The 23,683-nt window shown below is 46.2% G+C and overlaps 1 protein-coding gene across 1 annotated transcript in view; it reads left to right on the top strand.

Annotated features, from left to right (window-relative positions):
• LOC125437755 (dynamin binding protein) overlaps positions 1–23,683 on the top strand; it is a 61,965-nt gene that overhangs the window by 10,966 nt on the left and 27,316 nt on the right. The window contains exons 2-4 of the mRNA XM_048505686.1: positions 11,090–11,243; positions 14,071–14,193; positions 15,076–16,932. Coding sequence (XP_048361643.1) covers positions 11,099–11,243; positions 14,071–14,193; positions 15,076–16,932 — 2,125 coding nt within the window. The 5' untranslated portion in view covers positions 11,090–11,098. The remainder of the gene's footprint in view (positions 1–11,089; positions 11,244–14,070; positions 14,194–15,075; positions 16,933–23,683) is intronic.

Raw genomic sequence — 23,683 nt, 5'->3', positions numbered from 1 at the left:
TGGTGAAAGAGCAGTTTTCACCATATATGGGCCACCCTGAAAAAGAAAAATTTACTGTGTGGATGTATGAAAACATTAATCTCTGGTCTAGCTTGGAAGTCACAATTGTGACAGTGTCCAAGTTGGAGGTCTCCTTGGCAACCTCTTGTTGTTGTTGCTTGGATAACTTTCAGTTTGTTTTGTTCTCATATGTTGACAGAATGCTTGGAGAACTGCAGGCAACCATTTGTGCTCTAGATCTGTGCTAGTAATGGCTAATTAAGGCCTGCAGTGAGAGAATGGACTGGTCTACAGACATGTTCTATAAATTCCCCTAGAGCAGTAATGGTGAACCTTTTCGAGACCAAGTGCCCAAATAGCACCCCAAAATCTACTTATTTATCGCAAAGTGCCAAAGCAAGAATTTAACCTGAATAACCCCCCCAAGCAGGGGCCAGCCTTTTGTAGCCTCCAGCAAGTCCCACATGCGCCACTCTGTGCCTCTCTAGCATCTTTGCCGCCTCTGCTCTCCCCCCCCCCCCCCGAGCAGCAGCCACCTGGAGCACAGGCACCAGGTCCACCAGCCAAGTCCTCCCTGCTCGCTGAGGTGCATGCACATCAAGTCCAGCGGCCCAGGCCAGCCTAGATGTGTGTGTGTGTGGGGGGGCAATTCCCCCCGCACATGATTAACTCTGTGCGCATGTGCCCACAGAGAGGGCTCTGAGTGCCACCTCTGGCACCCGTGCCATAGGTTCACCACCACTGCCCTAAAGGATTTGGTGAGCAAAAGTATGTGAGAGCATACATGAGCAGGCCATTGGTCCATTTAGTCCAGCATTCTGTTTCACATGGTGTAGGAAGACCTACAAAAAGGGCATAGAATGGAGACCGGAGTCCTTCCCGATTGTTGTCTCCTTGCACTGTCATTCAGAGGGTTACTGTCTCTGAATATGGAGGTTCTATTTAGTCATCTTGGGTATTTACCATTGATGGACATCCACCATAAATTTGTTTAATCTCCTTTTAAAATCAACTCAGTTGATGACTTTAGCCATCCCTATAACCTGTGACAGTGAATTCCACAAATTAATTACTTTTGGGTTCAAACAGTGCGGAGTGCACATGCCTGTTGAAAGTTTACAAGGGGGGACATGTTCTGAGATTTGTCTGCTAGGAAATTAGTTCTATGATCACCTTACACTTCCTCCCACACTGTTTTCCCGAACTGAAACAGGCTGAGGAAGCCACCGTTTTCCCACTTGGGAAACTTATGTGCACTAATGACTGTACCTAGGTTACCCCAGTGGGGCAGATCGCTCCTCAGGTGTGTGTATGGGGCAAGGCTAAAGCCCCTAGTAGGCGGGTCTTGGCCCACCTGGAGGATGACTGCCTGTAGCAGTCTGGGAAGGAGTTTTGTAAAAAAAATATTATTATTACGGTTGATTTCACAGCTTCCAGTTCTTTAGCTGGTTGTTGGCCTTTCATTACAATTCAAGCCTCACCCAGAGGCCTAGAAGTTGTAATGTACTGGCATAGTATTTGTGCGGATCCCAGCAGGGCTTCCTTCTGAATCTGACAGATGTTAATTTTGTCAATTTAAAAATGTTTCAAGTGCTGCCGTAGTCTTTTCAGAATGGGGCCAAGGGTCTGATTACCACTGGGACAGTCTCAGCTGGTTTGTGCCATAGATGCTGAAGCTCGATTTTCAAATTGTGGTATTTAGTGACCTTCTCATGTTCATTTTCAGTGGCCCTGCTGTCACCGGGTACTGCTGTGTCGATGATGATCACTTTCTTGTCCTCGATCACTGTGATGTGTGGTGTGTTACGTGCCATGAGTCAGTCTGGGGAAAGCCTGACAAGGGCAAGGCAGGGGGCCACTGGTGGGCAGGGTGTGGCCTGACATCCACTCAATTGGCGAGGTCTGGCTAGAGGCAGTGACTGCTGAGGTACAGGACATGCTCCTAAGCTTATGGAAGCAGTGAGACAAACTGGAAGTGGCTTTGAAAAAGCTTTTATTCTCAGCCTTGTTAAAGGGCCTTTCCACACTTACCTTAAGCCCTGCGCTACTCTCCTCAAGTAGCGTGGGGTCCCCGGCACTCCCCACTACTGGGGTGGCGACAACGCAGCCGCCCCGACGCTGCCGCTGTCGCACCCCCTCAGTGCACGGCATCCCTGGCGCTCTTAATAACGGCTTGGCACGGTATTGATGACCCCGCGCAAAGTGCTTGCGAGATGCATTAAGAAGGGACACCCGTGGCGCTGCTGCTTAGAAATGACGCGCTCTGAGGGCAGCGCGCGGCATGGGGGGGAGTCGTGGTAAGTGGGGAAATGCCCAAAGTTGTGCCCTCCAATCTTGGTCAGGAGGACAGTTTCCTTACTCCTTCCTGACCATCATGTTCCCATCTCTCAGCTCCTCCTCTGTCCATCTCAGGGTGTACAGGACCTTTACACCCTGGCCTGGTATCTGTGCTTCTCCCAAGGTGACTAGGACAACAAAAAGAATGTGGAAGTCACTGTTTTGTTGTTCACTGTTAATTCCAACATTTTGATGCTCAAATCCCCCTTTAAAAATCCCACTTTTGCATCATAATCTCGCCAGCTGCTTTCCATTGTCTAATCTCCCCTTTTTGCTAAAACGAATAAGCAGGCAATTGCAATGCAAATGTTTCCGGATGATACAACCAATCAACTCTTTTCAGTCCTCTTTCCAGCTAGGATTTTGACTAAGGCCATCTGTGCAGCCTTGGTGGACAATCACTGTCTGGACATTGAGCCTTTCAGCAGTTTCTGACATAGGTGATTATGAGATGTTAGTAGATTGCCCATATGACTTTGTTGTGGTCAGGGAAATATTCTTCAGTGGGTATAATCCCCTTCATCAACTTGCTCTAGAGAATAACAGTGGAGGAATAAGTGCTGATTATCTGGGAACTGTGGTTCATGGATCCTTCCAGATTCAGTATGATCTCTGCTGCTGTGTTATATTTCTGTGAAGCTGCTTGGAGAAATCTAGAATTTATATTGCCATCTATATTTTCATAACAACAAACTTTGTTTTCATTTGTGACCATCAGTCTTAATCCCAAATTAGTGTTTAAGAACAAGTCCAAAAGAAAGGAGGCCAATAAATTGAATCTAAAGGTGACCAGAATAGTGATATCTGTGATCCCAGTAGATTGGATCCTCTACAAAATCTCCAATATTAAAAGAGCTTTCCATCAGCAGAGTAAGGTTTCTCTATTTCCCCCTTCCCATTGCAGCCCCACGTGTCCCCTGAACTGCTATTCCTGGGGGCCAGGAGGTCTGCCATGAGAGGGGTGAAATCATCAAAACTCTACCTTTTTCCATCTATGGCAATTTCAGTTGGAACCAACTCAGTGTTTTGGAGAAGGGAGACCCAGTGGCAGACCAGGAAATATCTGTGGCCAACAAGGCCATGTAATTTGCAGATTGCTCCCTTTGCTTGATTTGACATCTGTTAGTCATACCCTCAGGGCCTAAGTAGATGTTATGATTATGTTATGGGCTATAGGCAGTACCCATGATCACTGTAACATCTAGTTTAGCCCTTAGAGCCTGCATGCTGGACTTCTGCAATCTGTTCTATGTGGCGCTGCCCTTTAAAACAGTCTGGAAGCTACAGGTGATACAAAATATGATTAGTAATAATGAGAATGAGAATTAACAAACTAAAAAGCCATTCAAGATGGAGGTGATGGCCAGCTGGCCCTGGAACTGTTCTGGATGGGGTTGTGCTCCCCTTTAAGAATCCCGTTTGCAACTTAGGATGCCGTTGGATTCAACTTTGCTGCTCGATGCCTATGTGACATGTATGCTCAGGAGTGCCTTTTCTTTGTTTTGATTGGTGCACATTGAACCACTTCCTGTTGCCTCTTCAATCCTGGTTTTATTGGGTTCCTGCCCACAGCTTTTATTTAATTTGGGCGTTTGGCTCTTCTGTTCTGAAGTTACATTGCCAGACTTCCTTTTTTTTTTTTTTGCCTTCTGTAACTTGTAGCTGGGTTTCCTCCAGCAGAAGTGACAGAAGTAGGAAACAGAATGATCTTTATTTACCATTTAAGAGACATAGAAAACTACTGGAGGCAATGGGGTCTTACTAAATGGGGGCTCACTAGGAGACTAGGGGCCTTTTTAGTGACCACCAAGCCCTCCTATAGAACTGTAGAAGAAGCTGGGTTCTACTCTCTCCACTATCTCTGTTCAGTTCTGAATCTCCCTGAGGTGAAAGGGGAGTGGTGCTGGCAAGTAGACAAGGCTGGTGACTCATCCCTGACCCTGAGTGGGTGAAACGCTTTATCCTGGATTGGTGTGTTCTGCTTCAGCTTTCTGTGCTGGGTGTAGCCATTGGGAGGAGGAGGCGGCACCAGGCACAAAATCTGGGAACATTTTGCTGCTTCGGGGCAGAAGGCTGGATATTTTAATAATCCAGCCAGGATGGAGCTGAGAGGTTGTTTCCTTCCTTCAGGCGAAAGCTGAGAGCAAGGATCAGCACACAGATGTTCCTGAGGAGATAATCAACTGATGTTACAACCCTAAATAAGCAAACATTTTGAGGTGGCCCACCAAAGCTTGGGGCGGGAGAGAAGGAGTTTTCCACGAGGCCTTGGTATCCATGGGCATACTAATAAGCATTTGTCATTTTGATCCTTTTGGTTTTATGAGTTTTGACAGGATATACTAATAGTACAACTATTATCACATGGAGGAAATTTTTTAAATGTTCTCATACTTGAAAAGATTGGGAATCACTGCTTTGGTGTGTTTTCTGATTGTGACCCTAGGAACTAGAGGAATATTCAGGCATTATTTTATCGCTTCCTCCCCACATCTTACCATCTGTTTTTTATGTCTCTCTGTCACGGCAGTTGTCTGGCTACTTTGTGAAGTGGCATGTTGGACTACATCAGGGGTAGGGAACCTTTAACACTCAAAGAGCCATTTGAGCCCGTTTTCCACGGGAAAAGAAACACTTGGAGCCGCAAATAATTTTTGACATTTAAAATAAAGATAACACTGTATATATTGGGTTTTTTTACCTTTTACTCCACTCATTCTGAGAAGCGTATGGATGCATGCCCAGACGGCTGCCTCCCCGTGCCCGCCTCCCCTGAGAAGCGCATGGTGCCGCCCAGCCAGCCGCGGGCAATTGGTGCGCCCGCCCTGCTGCCTGCAGGGTGGGCAAGGATGAAGCTGGCGGCTCGGCCTCACCGGCCACCGGGAAAGCGCCCGCCCCACTTTAATGGGGCGGGCGAGAGGGGAAGCCCGCAGCACGGCCCAGCCGGCCGTGGGCAATTGGTGCGCCCACCCTGCTGCCTGCAAGGTGGGCAAGGATGGGGCCGGAAGCTCAGCTCGTGGAGCCGCAGTGCAAGGGCAGAAGAGCCACATGCGGCTCTCGAGCCCCAGGTTCCCTACCCCTGGACTAGATGGACTGCTGGTCTGATCCAGCACCGCACCTCTTGCATTCTCTCCACCTGAAAGAAGATTTTGCGGCCAGGATCACAACAGATATTTTCCTATGTTCTGCTGAATGGACTGGAATGGATATAGCAAACTTAGGGCTCAGCATCCTTTACCACGTTTACTATGAACTGGGACATATCTGAGGCTTTTGTTAATTTCAAGAGTGGAGTTGGTATCATTGATCAGAATTCAGCTGCACGGGAAATTATTGTATTATTTATGTGATTTATATATTTCATGATCTCACAGTGGTCATGAAACAACTGCTACATTCATTCTCCATCCAGTGCTTGAAACCCCAAGATTTTCCATGTTTTTGACATCCACAAAGACATCAGACCCAGTGGTGTAGCGCCAAGGGGGTAGGGTGGGGGGTCCGCGATGTACCGAACACGTCAGGAGTGCAGGGTGCACACGTGCCCTGGGCGCAGTTCCCCCTAACTCCGGCCCTGATCAGACCTCTTGGGGAAGGGCTATAACATGCCGTGGCCTGCTTCCATACACGTTTGGATACTGTGCTGTTGTTGCATTTTTAAGCAATCATTCACTACTGGATTATCGTGTGCAGAAAGGGCAATCCCAGTTAGAGTGTTAGACTGGTTAGGCAAGATGGGAGAGCCAGGGTCAAATCCCCACTCGGTCATGGAAGCGTGTTGGGCCAATCACACAGTCTTACGTAGCCTACCTCACAGGGTTGTTCTGAGGATAAAATGGAGGAGAGGAGAATCATGTAAGCTGCTTTGGGTACCTATGGGAAAGAAAGGTGGAGTATGAAACAAACAAACAAACAAATAAAACCCAGCAAGTGAAATATAGCAATGGCTATAGCCATCCATGTGTGGATGCATCCACAGGAAGATTAGAGATCAAGAAGGCCAAACCATACCCTATTATTTATTTAGTTGATTTTTATCCTGCTCTCCCACACCATGCAGGCTCAGAGCATCTCACAACAGTATAAAAACAATAAAATTATAAAACATAAAATTATAATAACAATAATGCACTAAAACATGTGAAAATATAAAGAAAGTGCTTAGTCCAACCAAGGATGGAACAGCTCAAAAAGTTCCCGGCCCTGTATCCTAAACAAATTCAATTTAACAAGGGATGGGAAAGAAAGGGAGGGAGGGAGGCCGGTTACTTTCTTGGCCATTCCAAGTATCCTTGGTTTTTATCTGTTGGCTTTCTTTCCTGCAGTTAAGTTTGTCATATTCTTGCTTTTGTAGTCATCTGTGTCTACCAGAGACACAACAATGTGCCTGAGTTGTATCTTTTGGAGATAGAGTATGAACATGATGCATTGTTTTCATTTATGCTGCAAAGTCTATCATCATTGGATTATTAACATTGTTGTACATTAATACAAAAGCATTTGGCCAGTGTTGTACTCTGGTTAGGCAGGATGGTTATGATTATGAAGCTATGGGATATGCTCAGTTTGTTGCAGCATATTGTTCAACCAGTGCTCTACCATTGTTATCCCTGGAAATTCTGTTAATAAAAGCCAGGCAGTTTGGCTAATCAGTCCAGAATCTGATACAGAGAATGTATCTGTTGAGGAGTATAATTTGACTAAATATCAGGAAATCATACTGAAAGTATATTGCATATTGATACATTTACGGTGTTTCAAAGTTCCCATTGTGATTATGTGTTGAGCTATTAGTGAGTTATGTGGCATCTGTGATTGCAAACTGAATCTTGTCTGTGGAATGTATGCCTGGAAGATTCTCCTCAAAAACAGCCCTGGCTGCCTCATCTGCTGGGCAGTTCATGCTGCTGAAAAGCACAATAATGTGGTTGCAACTGAGAAAGGCTTATTAGAAAAGGACCACCGAACAATCCCCTACAATGCATTTCTCACCACAGCCTTCTTTGTCTTGACTGCCAAAAGGGCTCTCAGAAATTTCAGATATGAACACAACACCATTTAAACAAGCAAGACACACTGCACAAACAACTGCATCGTGAGCAGGTCCTCATTCACTGGACTGTTTATGAGCAAAGGGTTAGGACCTCTGGCCATGGCCAGACCTGAACTCCTGCAGACAGAAGAGAAAAACAAAGTCAGCCCAGATGTGACTGTCACCTAATTTTCTGTCCTGCCAGATTGAACAAAGTGTATTGTGTTTACATTGTTAAATTCTGGATGTTTTTTTAATAAGGGCAAGTGAAATTGAACTAGAGACTGGTATTCCACGGGGTGTTTGGAGTTGTTTTGAAAGCCTTGCTTCTACACAGGGGTTTTCCCCCTTTAGGGACAGACACTACAAAGGGATGTTTAAAGTTGTGCCCAGTGTAGTCACGACTTGTCTGACTCCCTTTCCCTCCCGCCCTTCACACTGGAGAAAATATAACTAACTTTCTTTGAAGTAAAGAAGAAGTTGTGGGGTGACTGTGGACTAAGTAACTATCTGGGGACTTCCCAATAGCCACTACAAGGAAGGGCGGTGGAGCAAAATCAGGCTTTCTGAATGGTGCAGGACAGATTGCTGCCTTGCAGAATTTCCTCCCTTAGCTTTTAAAAAGGGATTTCCCCCCTTTATTTGCCAAGCCACAGTGGAGCGCTACAGGTGGCTCAGTAGGAAAAGGGAATATGAAGGGAACAGGGGACTATCTGGGCCACAGGGCAGGTCTTGGTAAAATGGCTGGTACTTCTGCAGTTGTCCTCAGATGCAGTGGGGGACATGAAGGTGGAAGGGGTGGCGGCAGCCGTGGTCACTGCCCCAGTCAGGAAGGAGCCATGTTGCCTCAAGGTACTATGTAGCTTTATCTCACTCACTGGAAGAGACTCTATTGAAGAATATGTGCATTGCAGACATTTGGACATACACTTTGGACATATTAATATATTCCTTTCCCTGCTACAAAACTTGTAATGCCATGTTGTTGACACTGATGTTGGAGTGTAGATGCTTCCAGAAAGTCTTTCTTTTGTTGCAGGATGTAGTATCGTCATAGATTACATACGTTTGTAGTGACACATAGAAATATGTGGCTGAATATGTAGTATTACAGTGAATAGTGCTCTGTGTCATGATTGTTCTGGATCTAGCCTCCAGCTCTGGTTAGTTCCAGTCCATAGGTGCAAGCCAGCTTCCCCATCTTGGCTGTGGCCCATCTGTTAGCATTCTCCCTTTCCTGCAGCTCATAAAGATACAGGAGCTCAGTCCGGTTCTGGAAATTCACCCCTCCCCCACCCCTACTTTGAACCTCCAAATCTAGCCTGTGCATTTCTTTATATGGGTAGCACATAGCATCCCTCCTCCATCTATTCTTTGATCTTATGTGAGGTACCTTTGCCCTGGGTTGCTTTTTGTTTTGACCTTCATTTGATCATTGGTGTCTGTCTATGCCTCAAGTCCCTTCTTTTCAGCCATTATACCTGTTTACATTCCATTTCTGTAAAACATCCTGACTCCAGTTGAGAGATTCTCTTCCCACCCTGTTGGGCAAGTGTTCTTTGTGGTCTCCTGTTTTCTGGATTGTATAAATGTGTGTATGTGTGTGTGTTCTTTGTCTGTGGTCTCCTGTTTTCTGGATTGTATAAGAGTGTGTGTGTGGGGGGGGGATTCTCTTTTCTATAGGGACAAACTGCCATGACTTTGTGTCCTTCGACTTCTAGATGTTTCCGTTTAATTCCTTGATAAAGCCCCTTTGTGCCATTCAACTTTCCCAGTTTAGTGGATTAATAAGTCAGCCTGTTCATTTGATGTACTTCAGAGAAGCCTAAAAAAGGAGGACCTTGGGGCGCATGTTCTTCTACCAGCTGAAAGGCATCTGTTAGCATGGTTCTGAGTATGTGTGCCAGCAGCATAAAAGCTGAGAATTGCCAGGGCAGCATTTCAGAGAGGCACAGCCTTCATAGCGTGGCTGTGATTCATCTGGTACCTGATAACAAAGCAAGGCCATCAGCAAAATGTGTTGCCATGCCTAAGTTCCCTCCATCCTTTTTACTCACACATCATTCCACTGTATTATAGTGCAAAAACCATAGTACAAATCCATATGTTCCCCCTTAGGTGTGTACAGCCTGTGTCCCTGTACTCAGGCAGAGTGGCTTCTTTGTCACCTTGGGGGTAGAGGAGGAAACGTGTAGATTGTTCCTTTGTCTGAGGAAGGTCAAGTGCTTTGCTTTCTTTAGTCTCTGGTGTTAGAAGATCCTCAGCACTGGAATCCAGGGCTTTTTCCTTTGGGCGAAAGAGCCCCATGGGGCCATGTGTAGTGCTTTGAAAAGGTATTAACTCCAGGGGTGGCCAGCTGACCATAAAAAACCATCCCAGCCAGTTACTCCTGTGCCTTAAGCAACTGTTTGATCTTCAGAAATCAGCAGATGAAGCTTTTAAGGCTGCAGCTCAGGCTTGCAGTCAAACACGTTGGAGCAGTGACTAAAAACAGCGGTGTGAAAACAGTGTAAAACCCTTTTACACCGTTTTAAACCCTTTTACACTGTTTTCAAACTGCTGTTTTTGGCCCATGTGGAATCCACCTAAGAGCAGGTGAGTCTGTCCATTTCTCAAGCTTTATGGCAGCCTCCTTTGCCCGCCTGTGTTTTTCATGGACCATCCTAGTCTCTGTTTGCGCATTACTTAATGGACATTGGCAGCCACGAACCCAGTTTCATGCGTCAGGAAAGTGCTGAAGTTCCATTGCATTTTGTTGTTCCTTCCTGACAGGAATTCCTACCCTGACTCCTCCTCCTCAGTTCAGTTCACAACAGCCTGTTTCTGGAGTTCAGGGAAATGGGCAAGAATAGCTCTTAAACTGGACTCCCCTTTTATTGCTTCACAAACACGTTCCTGGAAGTCTAGGGATTTGGAAATGTGCCCAGTGGTTACAGATTTCTTTGTTTGCCACAGATGGGACAAGGGTAGCCAATTTTTTTTCTCCATCTCCTGGTGGAGTGGTTCTCAATGTAGGGAGGGGGTGTTGCAGGGTCAGAATACTAAGTGTATTTTGTGACAAGAGTTACTATGGAGAAGACTATGAGCATTTGTACCAGATATTCAGAACTCAGATATACAACAGAGCCCTCATCTGGTTCTAGGTATGGAAACTGCCATGCAAGGACAAAGGTAAAGCAGGAATGTTCCGGAACAGCAGCCAGTCACAAATTTTGAAGGCAGAGCATGAAGCAATGATTAAGGAAAGACTGAAAATATCAAGCAACAAGGGGGAAAAAAGAAGCAGGAGACTGTCGGAGAATGGTCTGCGCAACAACAGTAGCCAAAATGGACTGTTATTTAGGCAGAATCACTAACCTTACTTGGAAGTCTTTATAGGCCCTTGGGTCACCAACAGCCAGCTACAGAAAGATGGAGGACTAACCACAGAGTCCCTGGCAATCCAGTGAGAGCTGTCTGTACTAGGAAGTATGAAGTTACTGGTGCTAAAAAGCATATGGAGGCAAAGAGTGGTTATGAAAGTCTAGGAGCACGAGGCTACAAAACACCAATTTGGTCTTTCGTGCAGTGGTTCCAATGAGTAGTGGCTGCCAAAAGTAAGTGAAGTTCTGGAGTGGCTGCTTGGTGTTCCTGTATCACTGCACTTTCTCTTGGGCCCTTGCTATCTGTGATGAACTACTGATGTTTCCTAGGCAATGACTCTGTATCCTTTCCTTGCAGATCCAAACAATGGAGGCAGGCTCGGTGGTCCGGGCTGTGTTTGATTTCTGTCCCAGCGTCTCTGAGGAGTTGCCACTGTTTGTGGGGGATGTCATAGAAGTGTTGGCGGTCATAGATGAGTTCTGGCTCCTTGGGAAGAAGGAAGGGGTCACAGGTAGGAGCCAAAGTGAACCCTAGAACATTTATCCAATCTATCCCAGCTGCGAGTGAAGAGGAAGAATTCAGAGCTTAAGTAGAAAGGGGAAAAGGAGAGAGAATTTTATCCTGACTTCAAATGCAGAATTAGTGGTTCTCAGGATTAAAGCCACCAGAAGAAGGACCGGGGGAGTGTGTGTGTGTATCAGCTAAACAACTTTCTGTTTAGAGTACAATGAACTGGTCAAATAAAAGATGAGCATCTCACTGTGCTTCATGTAGCATGCAGTGGGATTAGCAAAATAACAGTCCTCTAATGGCACAGCAGCAGCAGCAGCTACCACCCAAGACTTCAGGCCAGTGCCCAAAGAGCAAAACTGAGTCTCCTCTCTGTATCTCTTGATTTCTGCCTTACAAGTCCCTTTTCAGTGGCCACACCAGTTCCAGCCCACATCTGCGATGGTTGGGTCAGTCATTGCCTTTAGTAGCTCAGTCCAGACCATGCCCCGGGGAGAGCAGGGACCGTCCTGCTCCTGGGGTGGGGAGGCGAGAGGATGGAGTAATGCCAGCACCTGCTGCTCTTGCCTTTTTAATGTTTTGAACCTGTTTGCATTATGACACAGTCAGAATGGCTGAACTTTAATCTGGAATGGGGTGATGCAGGCTCCATCACAGCATGAACGCTTCCTTCTCTCTTTATAGATTTGCCAGGAGAATCAAACAGGATGAACAACAGACCCTAGCCTAGCGGATCACTGCTGTAAATAGGAAGGGTGGAGGAAAAAAACCTCAAGCAACCAGGAGAGGGAGCCCTTCTCCAGCTTGGATGTTCATTTTGTCTCCCTCTTTCTTGCTAAACTAAAAGATGCTGGGAGATCCCGACTAGATTTTTGAATAGTTTATTTCACAGGTGTCAAACTCGCAGCCCTCCAGGTGTTATGGACTACAGTTCGCAGTCCATAACATCTGGAGGGCTGCGAGTCTGACACCTATGGTATTTGCTAATATCAATTGGTCAGGGATCACTAGATCCGGGCCATGCAGGAGGGGGCACAAAAGGAAACAAAACTATCCCCCACTTCTTTCATTTTGCTGACTGAAACTGTCCTGCTCCTCTACCGCCCCAATCCATTTTTATTAGCTTTGTATAGGCTATTTTTAAAAAGCTAATTACATTGTATTATAGATAGTTTTCATCAGTGGAACTTCACAGGAAGGGCAAGCTAAACCCTCTTCTCCCTTCTCAGCTCTGATCCCATCTTTCCTCTGCATGGCTGGTACTGAAAAGGCTGGGAGGATCATCTTGCACCACAAATGCATTATTAAAGCAAAAACGCAAACCTGATTTTTCTAAGTGATCCATTGTAACATTTTCCCCTTGTTATGTGCAACAAGTTTCAGCAGGGCTTTTCTGAGTGGGAAGGGTCAGATCAGAGGGATGTCAGCGTGGTGAAGAGCAGGGGATTCTAATCTGGAGAACCGGGTTTGATTCCTTACTCCTCTACCTGAGGGGCAGAGGCTTATCTGGTGAACCAGATGTGTTTCCGCACTCCTACATTCCTGCTGGGTGACCTTGGTCTAGTAGTCACAGTTCTTTGGAACTCTCTCAGCCCCTCCTACCTCACATGGTATCGGTTGTGGGGAGAGGAAGGGAAAGGAGCTTGTAAGCCACCTTCAGTCTCCTTACAGCAGAGAAAGGTGGGGTATAAATCCAAACTCCTCCTCCTCTTCCTCCTCTTCTTTGCACTGAGAATCCTTTGAGCTGCAAGCAGCTTGGACTAGCCTTTTCTGCATTAGAGTGATGCTGATTCCTTTTGGTCTAAGTCTCAAAGTTGAACTTCTGCTGGAATCAAATGGGTTCTGTGTCTTGGATAAATGAGGACTCTGCTGATTGGGAGCCTGCAAGGCCCATTTAGGTGCTGTGTTATGTGGCATTTATAACCAGCGAACTCTGACCTGTCAACATCTCCCCCTAAGCTGCATATAATTTTCCAGGCTTGTGCATCACCCCATTTTTCATACTGGACCTTTTGGAGAACAGAAGAATAACCAAAAAATTAGGATCATTTCAGCATGTTCCTCCTACCTGCCTCCTTTAGATAAATCTTTTTTTCCCTGTAAAACAGTCAGCACAAGTACAAACTCATTTATTTCAGTCAAACAGAACAACTTATTGTCTTGGACAATGATTGCTGAGTGATCACCCCTATAGAAGCATTGGCATAACTCCTCTTTGACATTTGACATTAGTAGTTTTCATTCTTGAACAGATCTTGTTTAAGTGTACACACTTACACAAATGTTAAAGTATTTTTAATTATTAAAAGTATTCCTCTTGCACATGGTGCTATTCAAACTTCTGCAATATTAATATGGAATAAATAGCCAGGATATACAACTCCTCTGACATTTTTCACCTGGAGCCTGTCGTGACGAAGAGAGTGGCATAGGAATCAAAGAAATAAATAAATGAACTTTATCAGCTCTTATGTAACAACTGAGCAGACACAAAGATCTGTTTTATATTTCCCAGAGATGTGTGTCATTCAATTATTTTTGTCTGAGGAAGCAAAGGGTGGTTCACCATTTTGCAAAATGGGAACACAGTGGGAGTTTGTAGCAGGCACCCTTTGTTTGTGTGTTGTGTTTATAGCTGTCATTGCATGACTTCTCCAAAAGGCTGGAAGAACTGAGAGAGAAAGTGGGAAACCAGGAACAAAATGAAAAATGGGGTGCTCATGTATCCTTGGAAAGGGCTGTGACAGGAGTGAGAACAGTGTGAAAAGGCTTTGAAGATGGAAGTATTTCCTATCTCCTGACCACTTTCCCTCCCTCTTATATTCCAGGACAGTTTCCCAGCAGTTTTGTGGAGCCTGTGGATGTTCCTGCTTTGAAGCAAGGGGAGAAGCTGTTTGTTTGTACCTGCAATTTCACATCACTGGAGCCTGGCAGCCTGACTTTGCAGAGAGGTACCGCGGACTCCCTGCCCATATCTTTTGCCTGGGTCTCATGTTAAGTTCTTTAATGGCCCTTCAAAAAGGACCCACCAACTTCTCTGTAGTGTACCTGCATATTCCTGAAGGGTTTCTGGTGCTGGCACCTGCATGCTCTGATGGACTTCCTAGTTCTTGGTCTAAGCCAGTGTTTCCCAACCTTTTCGACATCATGGTACCCTTGACCTCGCTCTTCATATCTGAGGGTACCCCTGAGGTTCATTTGATTTTTTTTTGCATTTTTTAGGTTTTTTCCCCATTTTTGGCTTGTAGATGGGGGGAGTGGCAAGCAGGGGGAGGGGAGGGAAAGCAGCATTGACAGCAGCGTTGTTTGTTTGCCTAAATTCGACATGGATTGGGGGGATTTAAAGGGTGAGCTCTGTTTAAATCTACCCCCCCAATCCACACCGAATTAAGGCAAATAAAACAATGCTGTTTTTCAGTGTTGTTTAAAGGGAGCCCATGAAGCTTCCAACCTCCCCCTTTCAAAATCCATTTGATTCCGGTGTGGGGGGGGGGGCAGGCGGTAGCATTGTCATGGTACCCCTGGGATGTGCTCATGGTACCCTAGGGTACCACGGAACCCTGGTTGAGAATCACTGGTCTAAGCTCTGGGGTTCTCTAACTGTGGGCAGGCATTGAGACTGGTCGCCATACCTCCTCCTTCTCAGCACTGGGGTGCTATATCTTGGCAAGGTCCATCCAGGGAGTGCTGAGAGCCCCTTTAGTGCTTCCTACATCTCGTAGGCTTAGAACCTTGAGGATCTCTTGTGGCAGTGGTGATCATAAATCTGATGGGAACTATGCAAAGTTTGTTGAAGGTTCAACTGTCTGACCTTGTCTTTCTTGTCCCTGCAGGAGACCTGGTGGTTCTGGATGGTTTTGTGGCCTCTCCTTGGCTCCAAGGTCGAAGCTATTGGGGAGCCAGAGGGTTCTTCCCATCATCATGCGTGCGGGAACTCTGTCTCTCAGCCTATGGCCCTCGAACTCCTAATGGCACCATCCTGGAGATTCCAGCCCATGCTTTGGGTCAAGCTCGAGCACTGATGGGCCTTTCAGCCCAGATGGAGGAGGAGCTGGACTTTCAGGAAGGGGATGTCATCACCATTGTTGGGATCCCTGAACCTGGATGGTTTGAAGGGGAGCTGAAGGGTCACCGGGGAATCTTCCCTGAGGGATTTGTAGAGCTTTTGAGTCCCCTGAAGCCCATGAGCGATTCAGAGGAGCCTGTGTCCTCTGAAATCCATAGAATTAATGGAGTCAAGGACACCCACCCACAGGCAGAGGAGGAGTCCTGGAGTAATGGTGAGGAATTGCCAGGGCCTTATGGAGTTGCCCTCTATCAGTTCCAAGCCCTGGAACCTGCAGAACTGGACTTTGAGGTAGGAGACAGGATTCGTATATTGGGGGTCCTGGAAGATGGCTGGCTGGAGGGGGAGCTTCGGGGAAGGTGTGGCATATTTCCCCATAGGTTTGTGAGGCTAGAAGAGGGTAGGGAGAAATGGGAATCTGGATGTTCTCCAGAGGGAGCGGGCTCTGAGGCAGATCGCATCCACCGAACTGGCCTACCTGCCACGTGGGAAGAACCTGGGTGGAGTTCAGTGTGTCCTGAAGAGAAGCCTGGTCACCTTGCAGTGAAGCAGGAGGAACTTTTAGACGCTTGTCTCAAAGAGAATGAAGTCCTAAACCACCAGAACAAAGGCTGTCTGGAATCCCTTTCCTCAGAAGTATCAGGCCCTCCCTCACTAGACACTGCCAAAGTTGTCAATGGAGTTTCTTCCAACTCTCAGTCTTCACACCAACCAAAGAGCCAACTATGCTGTCAAGCAGGGAGCCAGGAATTGCGCCAGAGCCCAAGGACATCTTGGGGGCATTCAGAGGTCCACAGCCATACTGAGTGGGATGAAGATGCCCACCATGTGCCCCTCAAGAACATTATTTCTGAGAACTTAACCAACTTCATGGATGTTCAGAGGCGAAAGCCCAAATCCCGTTCTTCTAGCTTTAGTGGAACTCATGAAGGTCTGGACACGTGGCCTGTCTGGCGTGGAACTCGAGCTGAGAGGCCTCAAGGGGTGCTCCATGGGGAGAGTTGTGGGGACCTTGACTCCAAACTGTCAGAGCAACTGGCTCAGTTTGAACAAAGCCTGGTGAGCCCTGATAGTCTTGCCAGCCATAGTACCCCTCAGAGAGATAATGTCTCTCGGCACTTTTCTATCCTGGACTTCAATTCTGAGAAGGACATTGTACGTGGCTCAGTGGAACACACTGCACAGAGGAAAAAGGTGCTGCGGCCGCCCCCTCCCCGGCCCAGCACCCCAGCCTCTGTGCCGCTTCACTCTCCTGCCAGGCACAGTTCCAAAACTTTGCCTCCTTCTCAAGCTCCTCCTATCTCTTTGCGGCCTTCCAGACCAGCACCACTTCCGCCGCCAAGCAGTCAGCGGAAGAGTCCAGCTCCAGCAAAGCTACAGCCAGGGACCAAAGAGGGGCAAGGCAGCACAGGCGAGGCTGGAGGTGCGCCTGAGTGCATTTTCCTGCTGAGCCGCATCCAGGAACTAGAGCAAGAGCTGGATGTTTACAGGAAGACCAAAGCAGAGCTCAGTGCAATGTTGGAACAACGGCAGGATGAGCTGGGTCAGGCTGAGACGCTGGAAAATCTGGACTTCTGTGACTGCAAAATTTCAAGTCTATGCCGGGAGCTGCAGGAGCTGAGAGGTAAGTGCAGAGTTCAATGGTCCTTGGTGGCCATTTGGGTGTCTGCCCAACCTGTCCTTTAGCCCAGAATGACAGCGAGAAGGACCCTGGAAGGGTGTAGTGCTCTGTCCAGGTCACTTGGTCAGAGCAACATACCGTAGTATGTGGAATTTTTTCTTCTTGTTGGCCATGAAGGAAATGAATAGCCCAGAGGTGTTGCAGAGATCAGGTTTGGCCTTTTGAAGTGACAGCTGTGCTGGGACTTTCAGCATGTGTGGACGGAACGGGGGTGAAGGCTCTTATGTTCCCAACGCCATGAGAGCCCTGAAGCATGGGAGAATGGGCCCAAGTCCAGCCCAGTATGTTGTCAGGAGAATTGAGCCAAGGCACAGTTTTCTCTACTTGTTTTCCGTGAAATGATTGTCCAGTGATTGAAGGTCAGCCTATGCAGTGTTACAATGTCCATCACTTGCTGTGAGTGTGAGACATTTCCTAACTGAGCTTTGGGTTTTGGACAAATTGTTTATCTCACTGATAACTTTCGTTGGACCGCTCTAGTACCAGGCTGCGTAACCAGGCATCTGTGTTGTCTTCCATCGCTCAGGCATCAGATTACTCTTTCCTGTTGGGAATTCTTCATTCCAAGAGCTCCCAGCATGGGGCTTTGTAACCTTTTCAGTCACTCAGGTTCAGGGACTGAGGCAAACAGACTGGGGAGACAGAAAGGGAAATTATGTAGTGGTTCTCATTTTCTAGCTCTGGCATCCAGTCTAGGACAATAACTGCAATGAAATTGCCTCCACTAAGAGAATTATAGAAATAAGAGGTGTGGAAATGTATTAATTCAACAAAGGAATCACCACAAAACTTTTCAGGCTGTCTGAACCTTTTTCTGCCGGAATCTTTGCCACTAAGTGTAACTCCATCCACAAGAACTCCAAATAGGCAGCCCTTCTGAAAATTCGGAGAAGTCCACTGCTGGACTTTCTGAATTTAGTGGGTTTTGCCATGTGGCTGCAACAAATAATCAGTAGGAGGAGGGACTTAATTATTTGCTTAAATATTTATGCCACATTTCCCGGTATCTCCTTATAGAGAAGACGCTGAAAAACATTAGACTTCCAGTTGATGAACTAAATACGTTTAACTTCTATGAAGCCTTTAAAATGGTTAAATGAAAATTGTTGCACTTAAGAGTTTCAAAATTTAATGCTAGCGGCTAAACGAATATGTTCTCCGATTAGCATGTTGATCATGGTTCAGCAAAGAAGTATGACAACGTATCTTCTTCTCTTGTCAAATCCTAAAAGAAGAAGAGCCCTGGCAGTTGCAAGGTTTAATGTATTACCTTCGGCTCTTCTGACTGGAAGATGCAGGAACATTGACCGAACCAAAAGATTTTGCCCTTGTAATAATGGTAGTGTAGAAATGCTTATGCACTCTTTGTTTGAATGCCGTAGGTCCAAATATAAGAACTCAATTTTGGCAAATTGCTTTCAGTTGCCAGACTATTACAGAACATCTTACTTTTTGAATAGCACTGTTACGACATTTTGTGAGACAGCTGCACATTTTCCTGCTTGAAATTACAAAGGCTTAATTTTGCTTTGTCCATCTGTCCATCTGTTGTTTGTACTGTCATTGTACTGTTGTATTGTTGTAATTTATGCCAATAAAGGCTTATTAAAGTTTTTTTTTAAACCCACATCTTCCCCTTAATGGGGACTCAAATCAGCTTATATTGCTGCTCTCTTATTGGCCAGTTTATCCTCACAGCAACCCTGTGAAATAGGTGAGGCTGAGAGAGAGTGACTGTCCCAAAGTTACCCAGCAAGTTTCCATGGCAGAATGGAGATTTGAACCTGGGGCTCCCAGATCCTACTCCAGTATGCTAACTGTTGCTCCATGTGGCCTCTCAGGTTGGGTCTTCAGGTACTCAGCTGGAGTATCAGTTTTCTGCGTACCTTATCTCCATCCCATCACTACCTGTTCACCAAGGGAGGCCACACAGAGAGCCCTGAAGTGAAACGAAATCTGGGGGAGAAATGGATCTGGAAAGTGATTAATGGTGTATGTTGCTTTAGTTGATCAGTGTTTTATTTCTTATTAATTCTCCACAACCTTAGGTCATTGCATGGTAGGTCATTACAACTTGGCCTTAGAACGATGCATTCCCTCCCCTTACTTGTTCAGTGTAAATACATTTCTGTGCAAGTTTGCATGCTTTCTATAGCTGGCATTTGTTTTCTAGCAGAGGTGTTTTCTGGCAGTTTTATTTGCTGCAAAGTTTCTAGTTTTGTAGTGTGGGGTTGAAAATTTATGGAAAAATGAGAGAAGAAAAAATAATATTCTGAGGATGGAAGGCACAGTTTAGGGCCTACAGTACAGGTGTCCAACTCTGACGCTTCAGATGTTCATGGACTACAATTCCTATCAGCCCCTGCTGGCATGGCATAGGAATTGTAGTCCATGAACATCTGAAGCGTCAGAGTTAGACACCCCTGGCCTACAGGAATGGCTTCTAAGTATGTAAAGGGACAAAAGAAATTCCCATCTGGGGTTCACTTTTCTTGTTTTTAGCAATTGCTGAAATTGCTGATGTCTTTCAAGTCTTTCTGTGTAAACCTTCTCACATGCTTTTTCTCAAGCCACTAAACTCTGCACCAGAGATCAGGGTCATAATTGCCTCTATGCAGATTTCTAGAAGTTTGGAGTATATTTCCATGGATTTTACAGTTGAATTCTGTGAGTGTGGAAAATGGCAGCTAGGCCAAAGGCAAATTGTGAACCTGTCCTTCAGCTGAGATTTGAATCCCGCTGAGGTCATAAGAACATAAGAACGTAAGAACAAGCCAGCTGGATCAGACCAAAGTCCATCTAGTCCAGCTCTCTGCTACTCGCAGTGGCCCACCAGGTGCCTTTGGGAGCTCACATGTAGGATGTGAACGCAATGGCCTTCTGCGGCTGTTGCTCCCGATCATCTGGTCTGTTAAGGCATTTGCAATCTCAGATCAAGGAGGATCAAGATTGGTAGCCATAAATCGACTTCTCCTCCATAAATCTGTCCAAGCCCCTTTTAAAGCTATCCAGGTTAGTGGCCATCACCACCTCCTGTGGCAGCATATTCCAAACACCAATCACACGTTGCGTGAAGAAGTGTTTCCTTTTATTAGTCCTAATTCTTCCCCCCAGCATTTTCAATGAATGCCCCCTGGTTCTAGTATTGTGAGAAAGAGAGAAAAATTTCTCTCTGTCAACATTTTCTACCCCATGCATAATTTTGTAGACTTCAATCATATCCCCCCTCAGCCGCCTCTTCTCCAAACTAAAGAGTCCCAAACGCTGCAGCCTCTCCTCATAGGGAAGGTGCTCCAGTCCCTCAATCATCCTTGTTGCCCTTCTCTGCACTTTTTCTATCTCCTCAATATCCTTTTTGAGATGCGGCGACCAGAACTGGACACAGTACTCCAAGTGCGGTCGCACCACTGCTTTATATAAGGGTATGACAATCTTTGCAGTTTTATTCTCAATTCCTTTTCTAATGATCCCCAGCATAGAGTTTGCCTTTTTCACAGCTGCCATGCATTGAGTTGACATTCCCATGGAACTATCAACTAAGACGCCTAAATCCCTTTCCTGGTCTGTGACTGATAGCACTGACCCCTGTAGCGTGTATGTGAAGTTTGGATTTTTTGCCCCTATGTGCATCACTTTACATTTTGCTACATTGAACTGCATTTGCCATTTCTGGGCCCACTCACCTAATTTAAAGGTCCGCTAGGAGCTCTTCGCAATCCTTTGTGGTTCTCACCACCCTACATAATTTGGTATCATCCGCAAACTTGGCCACCACGCTACCCACCCCTACTTCCAGGTCATTTATGAATAGGTTAAAGAGCACTGGTCCCAAAACGGATCCTTGGGGGACACCACTCCCGACATCTCTCCATTGTGAGAACTTCCCATTTACACCCACTCTTTGTTTCCTATTTCTCAACCAGTTTTTAATCCATAGGAGGACTTCCCCTCTTATTCCTTCATTGCTGAGTTTTCTCAACAGTCTCTGGTGAGGAACTTTGTCGAAAGCCTTTTGGAAATCCAAGTAGACAATGTCCACCGGTTCACCCCTGTCCACATGCCTGTCTACACCCTCAAAGAACTCTAGTAAGTTTGTAAGACAGGATTTGCCTCTGCAAAAGCCATGCTGACTCTTTCTCAGCAGGTCTTGCTTTTCTACATGTTTTATAATTTTATCTTTAATGATAGATTCTACTAATTTACCAGGAACAGATGTCAAACTGACTGGCCTGTAATTTCCCGGGTCCCCCCTAGATCCTTTCTTAAAGATTGGTGTGACATTGGCCATCTTCCAGTCTTCAGGGATAGAGCCTGATTTCAGGGATAAGTTGCATATTAAAGTGAGAAGATCAGCAATTTCATGCTTGAGCTCTTTAAGAACTCTTGGGTGAATGCAATCTGGGCCAGGGGATTTGGTAACATTTAGTTTATCAATGGCTGCCAGAACTTCTTCCTTGTCTACCACTAATCTTACAGCTAGTTCCTCGGATTCGCCTCCTAAGAAGCTTGGTTCAGGTGCAGGAATGTTCCTCACCTCCTCTTGGGTGAAGACAGATGCAAAGAATTCATTCAGCTTCTCTGCAATCTCCCTGCCATCTTTTAGCACACCCTTTGTTCCTTTGTCATCTAACGGGCCTACCGCTTCCCTTGCTGGCTTCCTGCTTTTGATGTATTTGAAGAACTGTTTGTTGCTGGTCTTGATGTTCACAGCCATGCGTTCCTCCTAATCCTTTTTTGCCTCCCTTACAGCTAACTTGCTTCTCTTTTGCCACCATTTGTGTTCCCTCTCATATTCTTCATCAGTTAAACAGGACTTCCATTTTCTAAAAGACATTTTTTTTCCTGATAATTTCCTCAACCTCTCTTGTTAACCAGGGTGGCTTTCTTTTGGACTGGGTGCTGCCTTTTCTAACCTGTGGAACACATTCCAGCTGAGCTTTTATTACTGTGTTTTTAAATAACCTCCAAGCATCCTGGACAGTTTTGACTCTCTTGATTTTCCCTTTCAGCTTCCTGCGCACTATCCCCCTCATCTTTGAGAAATTTCCCTTTCTGAAGGCGAATGTAACTACATTAGTAGTTGTCACTTGTTCGCATGCTGAGATACTGAATCTGACAGCATTGTGGTCGCTGTTCCCTATCGGCTCAACAACACTGACTTCCTGCACCAGGTCCTGGGTCCCACATAGAATTAGATCTAGGATCACCTCTCCCCTGGTTGGTTCCACAACCATCTGCTCTAAGCCACAGTCATTTAGCATATCCAGGAATGCTCTCTCCTTACTATGACCTGAACATGCATTTTTCCAGTTTATATGGGGATAGTTAAAATCACCCATTACCACTACATTTTTGTTTTTGTTGGCCTCTCTAATTTCTTTTTCCATCTCAGAATCCTCTTGTGCACTTTGGTCAGGGGGACGATAATATATTCCTAATATTAAACTGTCCTTCACACCTGGTATTGATATCCACAGTGATTCTGTAGGGGAACCAGCTCCCCTTGCATTGTCTATATTATGTGATACTATGCTCTCTTTGATGTAAAGGGCAACTCCACCCCCAATGCGCCCTGTCCTATCCTTCCTATAGAGCCTGTAGCCTGGTATAACAGCATCCCACTGGTTCTCCTCATTCCACCATGTCTCTGTAATGCCCACTATATCAAAGTCCTCCTTCAAAACTCTGTACTCTAGCTCCCCCATTTTCGGTCGAATGCTTCTACTATTAGCATAGAAACACCTGTATACCCTGTCTCTGTCCTTAACCTGGGATTTATGTGCTTTACCCTCAAGTCTTTTGTAGATACTATCCCTTGTCACATGCACATTGCTATGTTCCTCGCTTGTATGTGGTTGATTTAGAAAAACCTCCCTCTTTGTCTGCATCCCCATAGATACTGTATTCCAAACCGAAGTCACCTCAGCTCCTGTCGGCTTTCCCCCAGGGATCAGTTTAAAAGCTGTTCTGCCACCTTTTTAATGTTGAGCGCCAGCAGCCTGGTTCCTCTTTGGTTAAGATGAAGCCCGTCCCGTTTGTACAGGCCTGCCTTGTCCCAAAAGGTTTCCCAGTACCTGACAAATCTGAAACCCTCTGCCTTACACCACCTTCTCATCCACACATTGAGACCCTGTATCTCCGCTTGCCTAGCTCGCCCTGCGCGTGGAACGGGTAGCATTTCTGAGAATGCCACCTTGGAGGTCCTGGACTTCAACCTGTTTCCTAGCAGCCTAAATTTAGCTTCCAGAACCTCCCGGCTACATTTCCCAATGTCGTTGGTGCCAATGTGGACCACAACTGCTGACTCCACCCCAGCACTGTCTAAAAGCCTATCTAGACGAAGCGTGACATCCGCAACCTTCGCACCAGGCAGGCAAGTCACCATGCGGTCATCACGCCTCTCACAAACCCAACTCTCTACATTTCTAATGATCGAATCACCCACTACAAGGAGCCCCCCACCTCCCCGAGGGGTATCCTCAGTGCGAGAGGATAGCTGATCACCAGTTAAGGAAGGGATCCCATCTAAGGGAGCATCTTCCCCCACCTCAGACTGGCACCCTCCGTCCCCAAGACCTTCATTCTCCATGACATCTGAAGAGATGTCACCTTGGGAGTGGGACCCGGCTGTTAGGTCCCTGAAAGCCTCGTCTGTCACCCTCTCTGCCTCTTTCAGCTTCTCCAGGTCTGCCAC

This window comes from Sphaerodactylus townsendi, linkage group LG08, assembly GCF_021028975.2.
Source record: "Sphaerodactylus townsendi isolate TG3544 linkage group LG08, MPM_Stown_v2.3, whole genome shotgun sequence".
Lineage (NCBI taxonomy): Eukaryota > Metazoa > Chordata > Lepidosauria > Squamata > Sphaerodactylidae > Sphaerodactylus > Sphaerodactylus townsendi.
The sequence above is the reverse complement of the archived record's forward strand: the minus strand, read 5'-3'. Positions and strand labels throughout refer to the sequence as shown.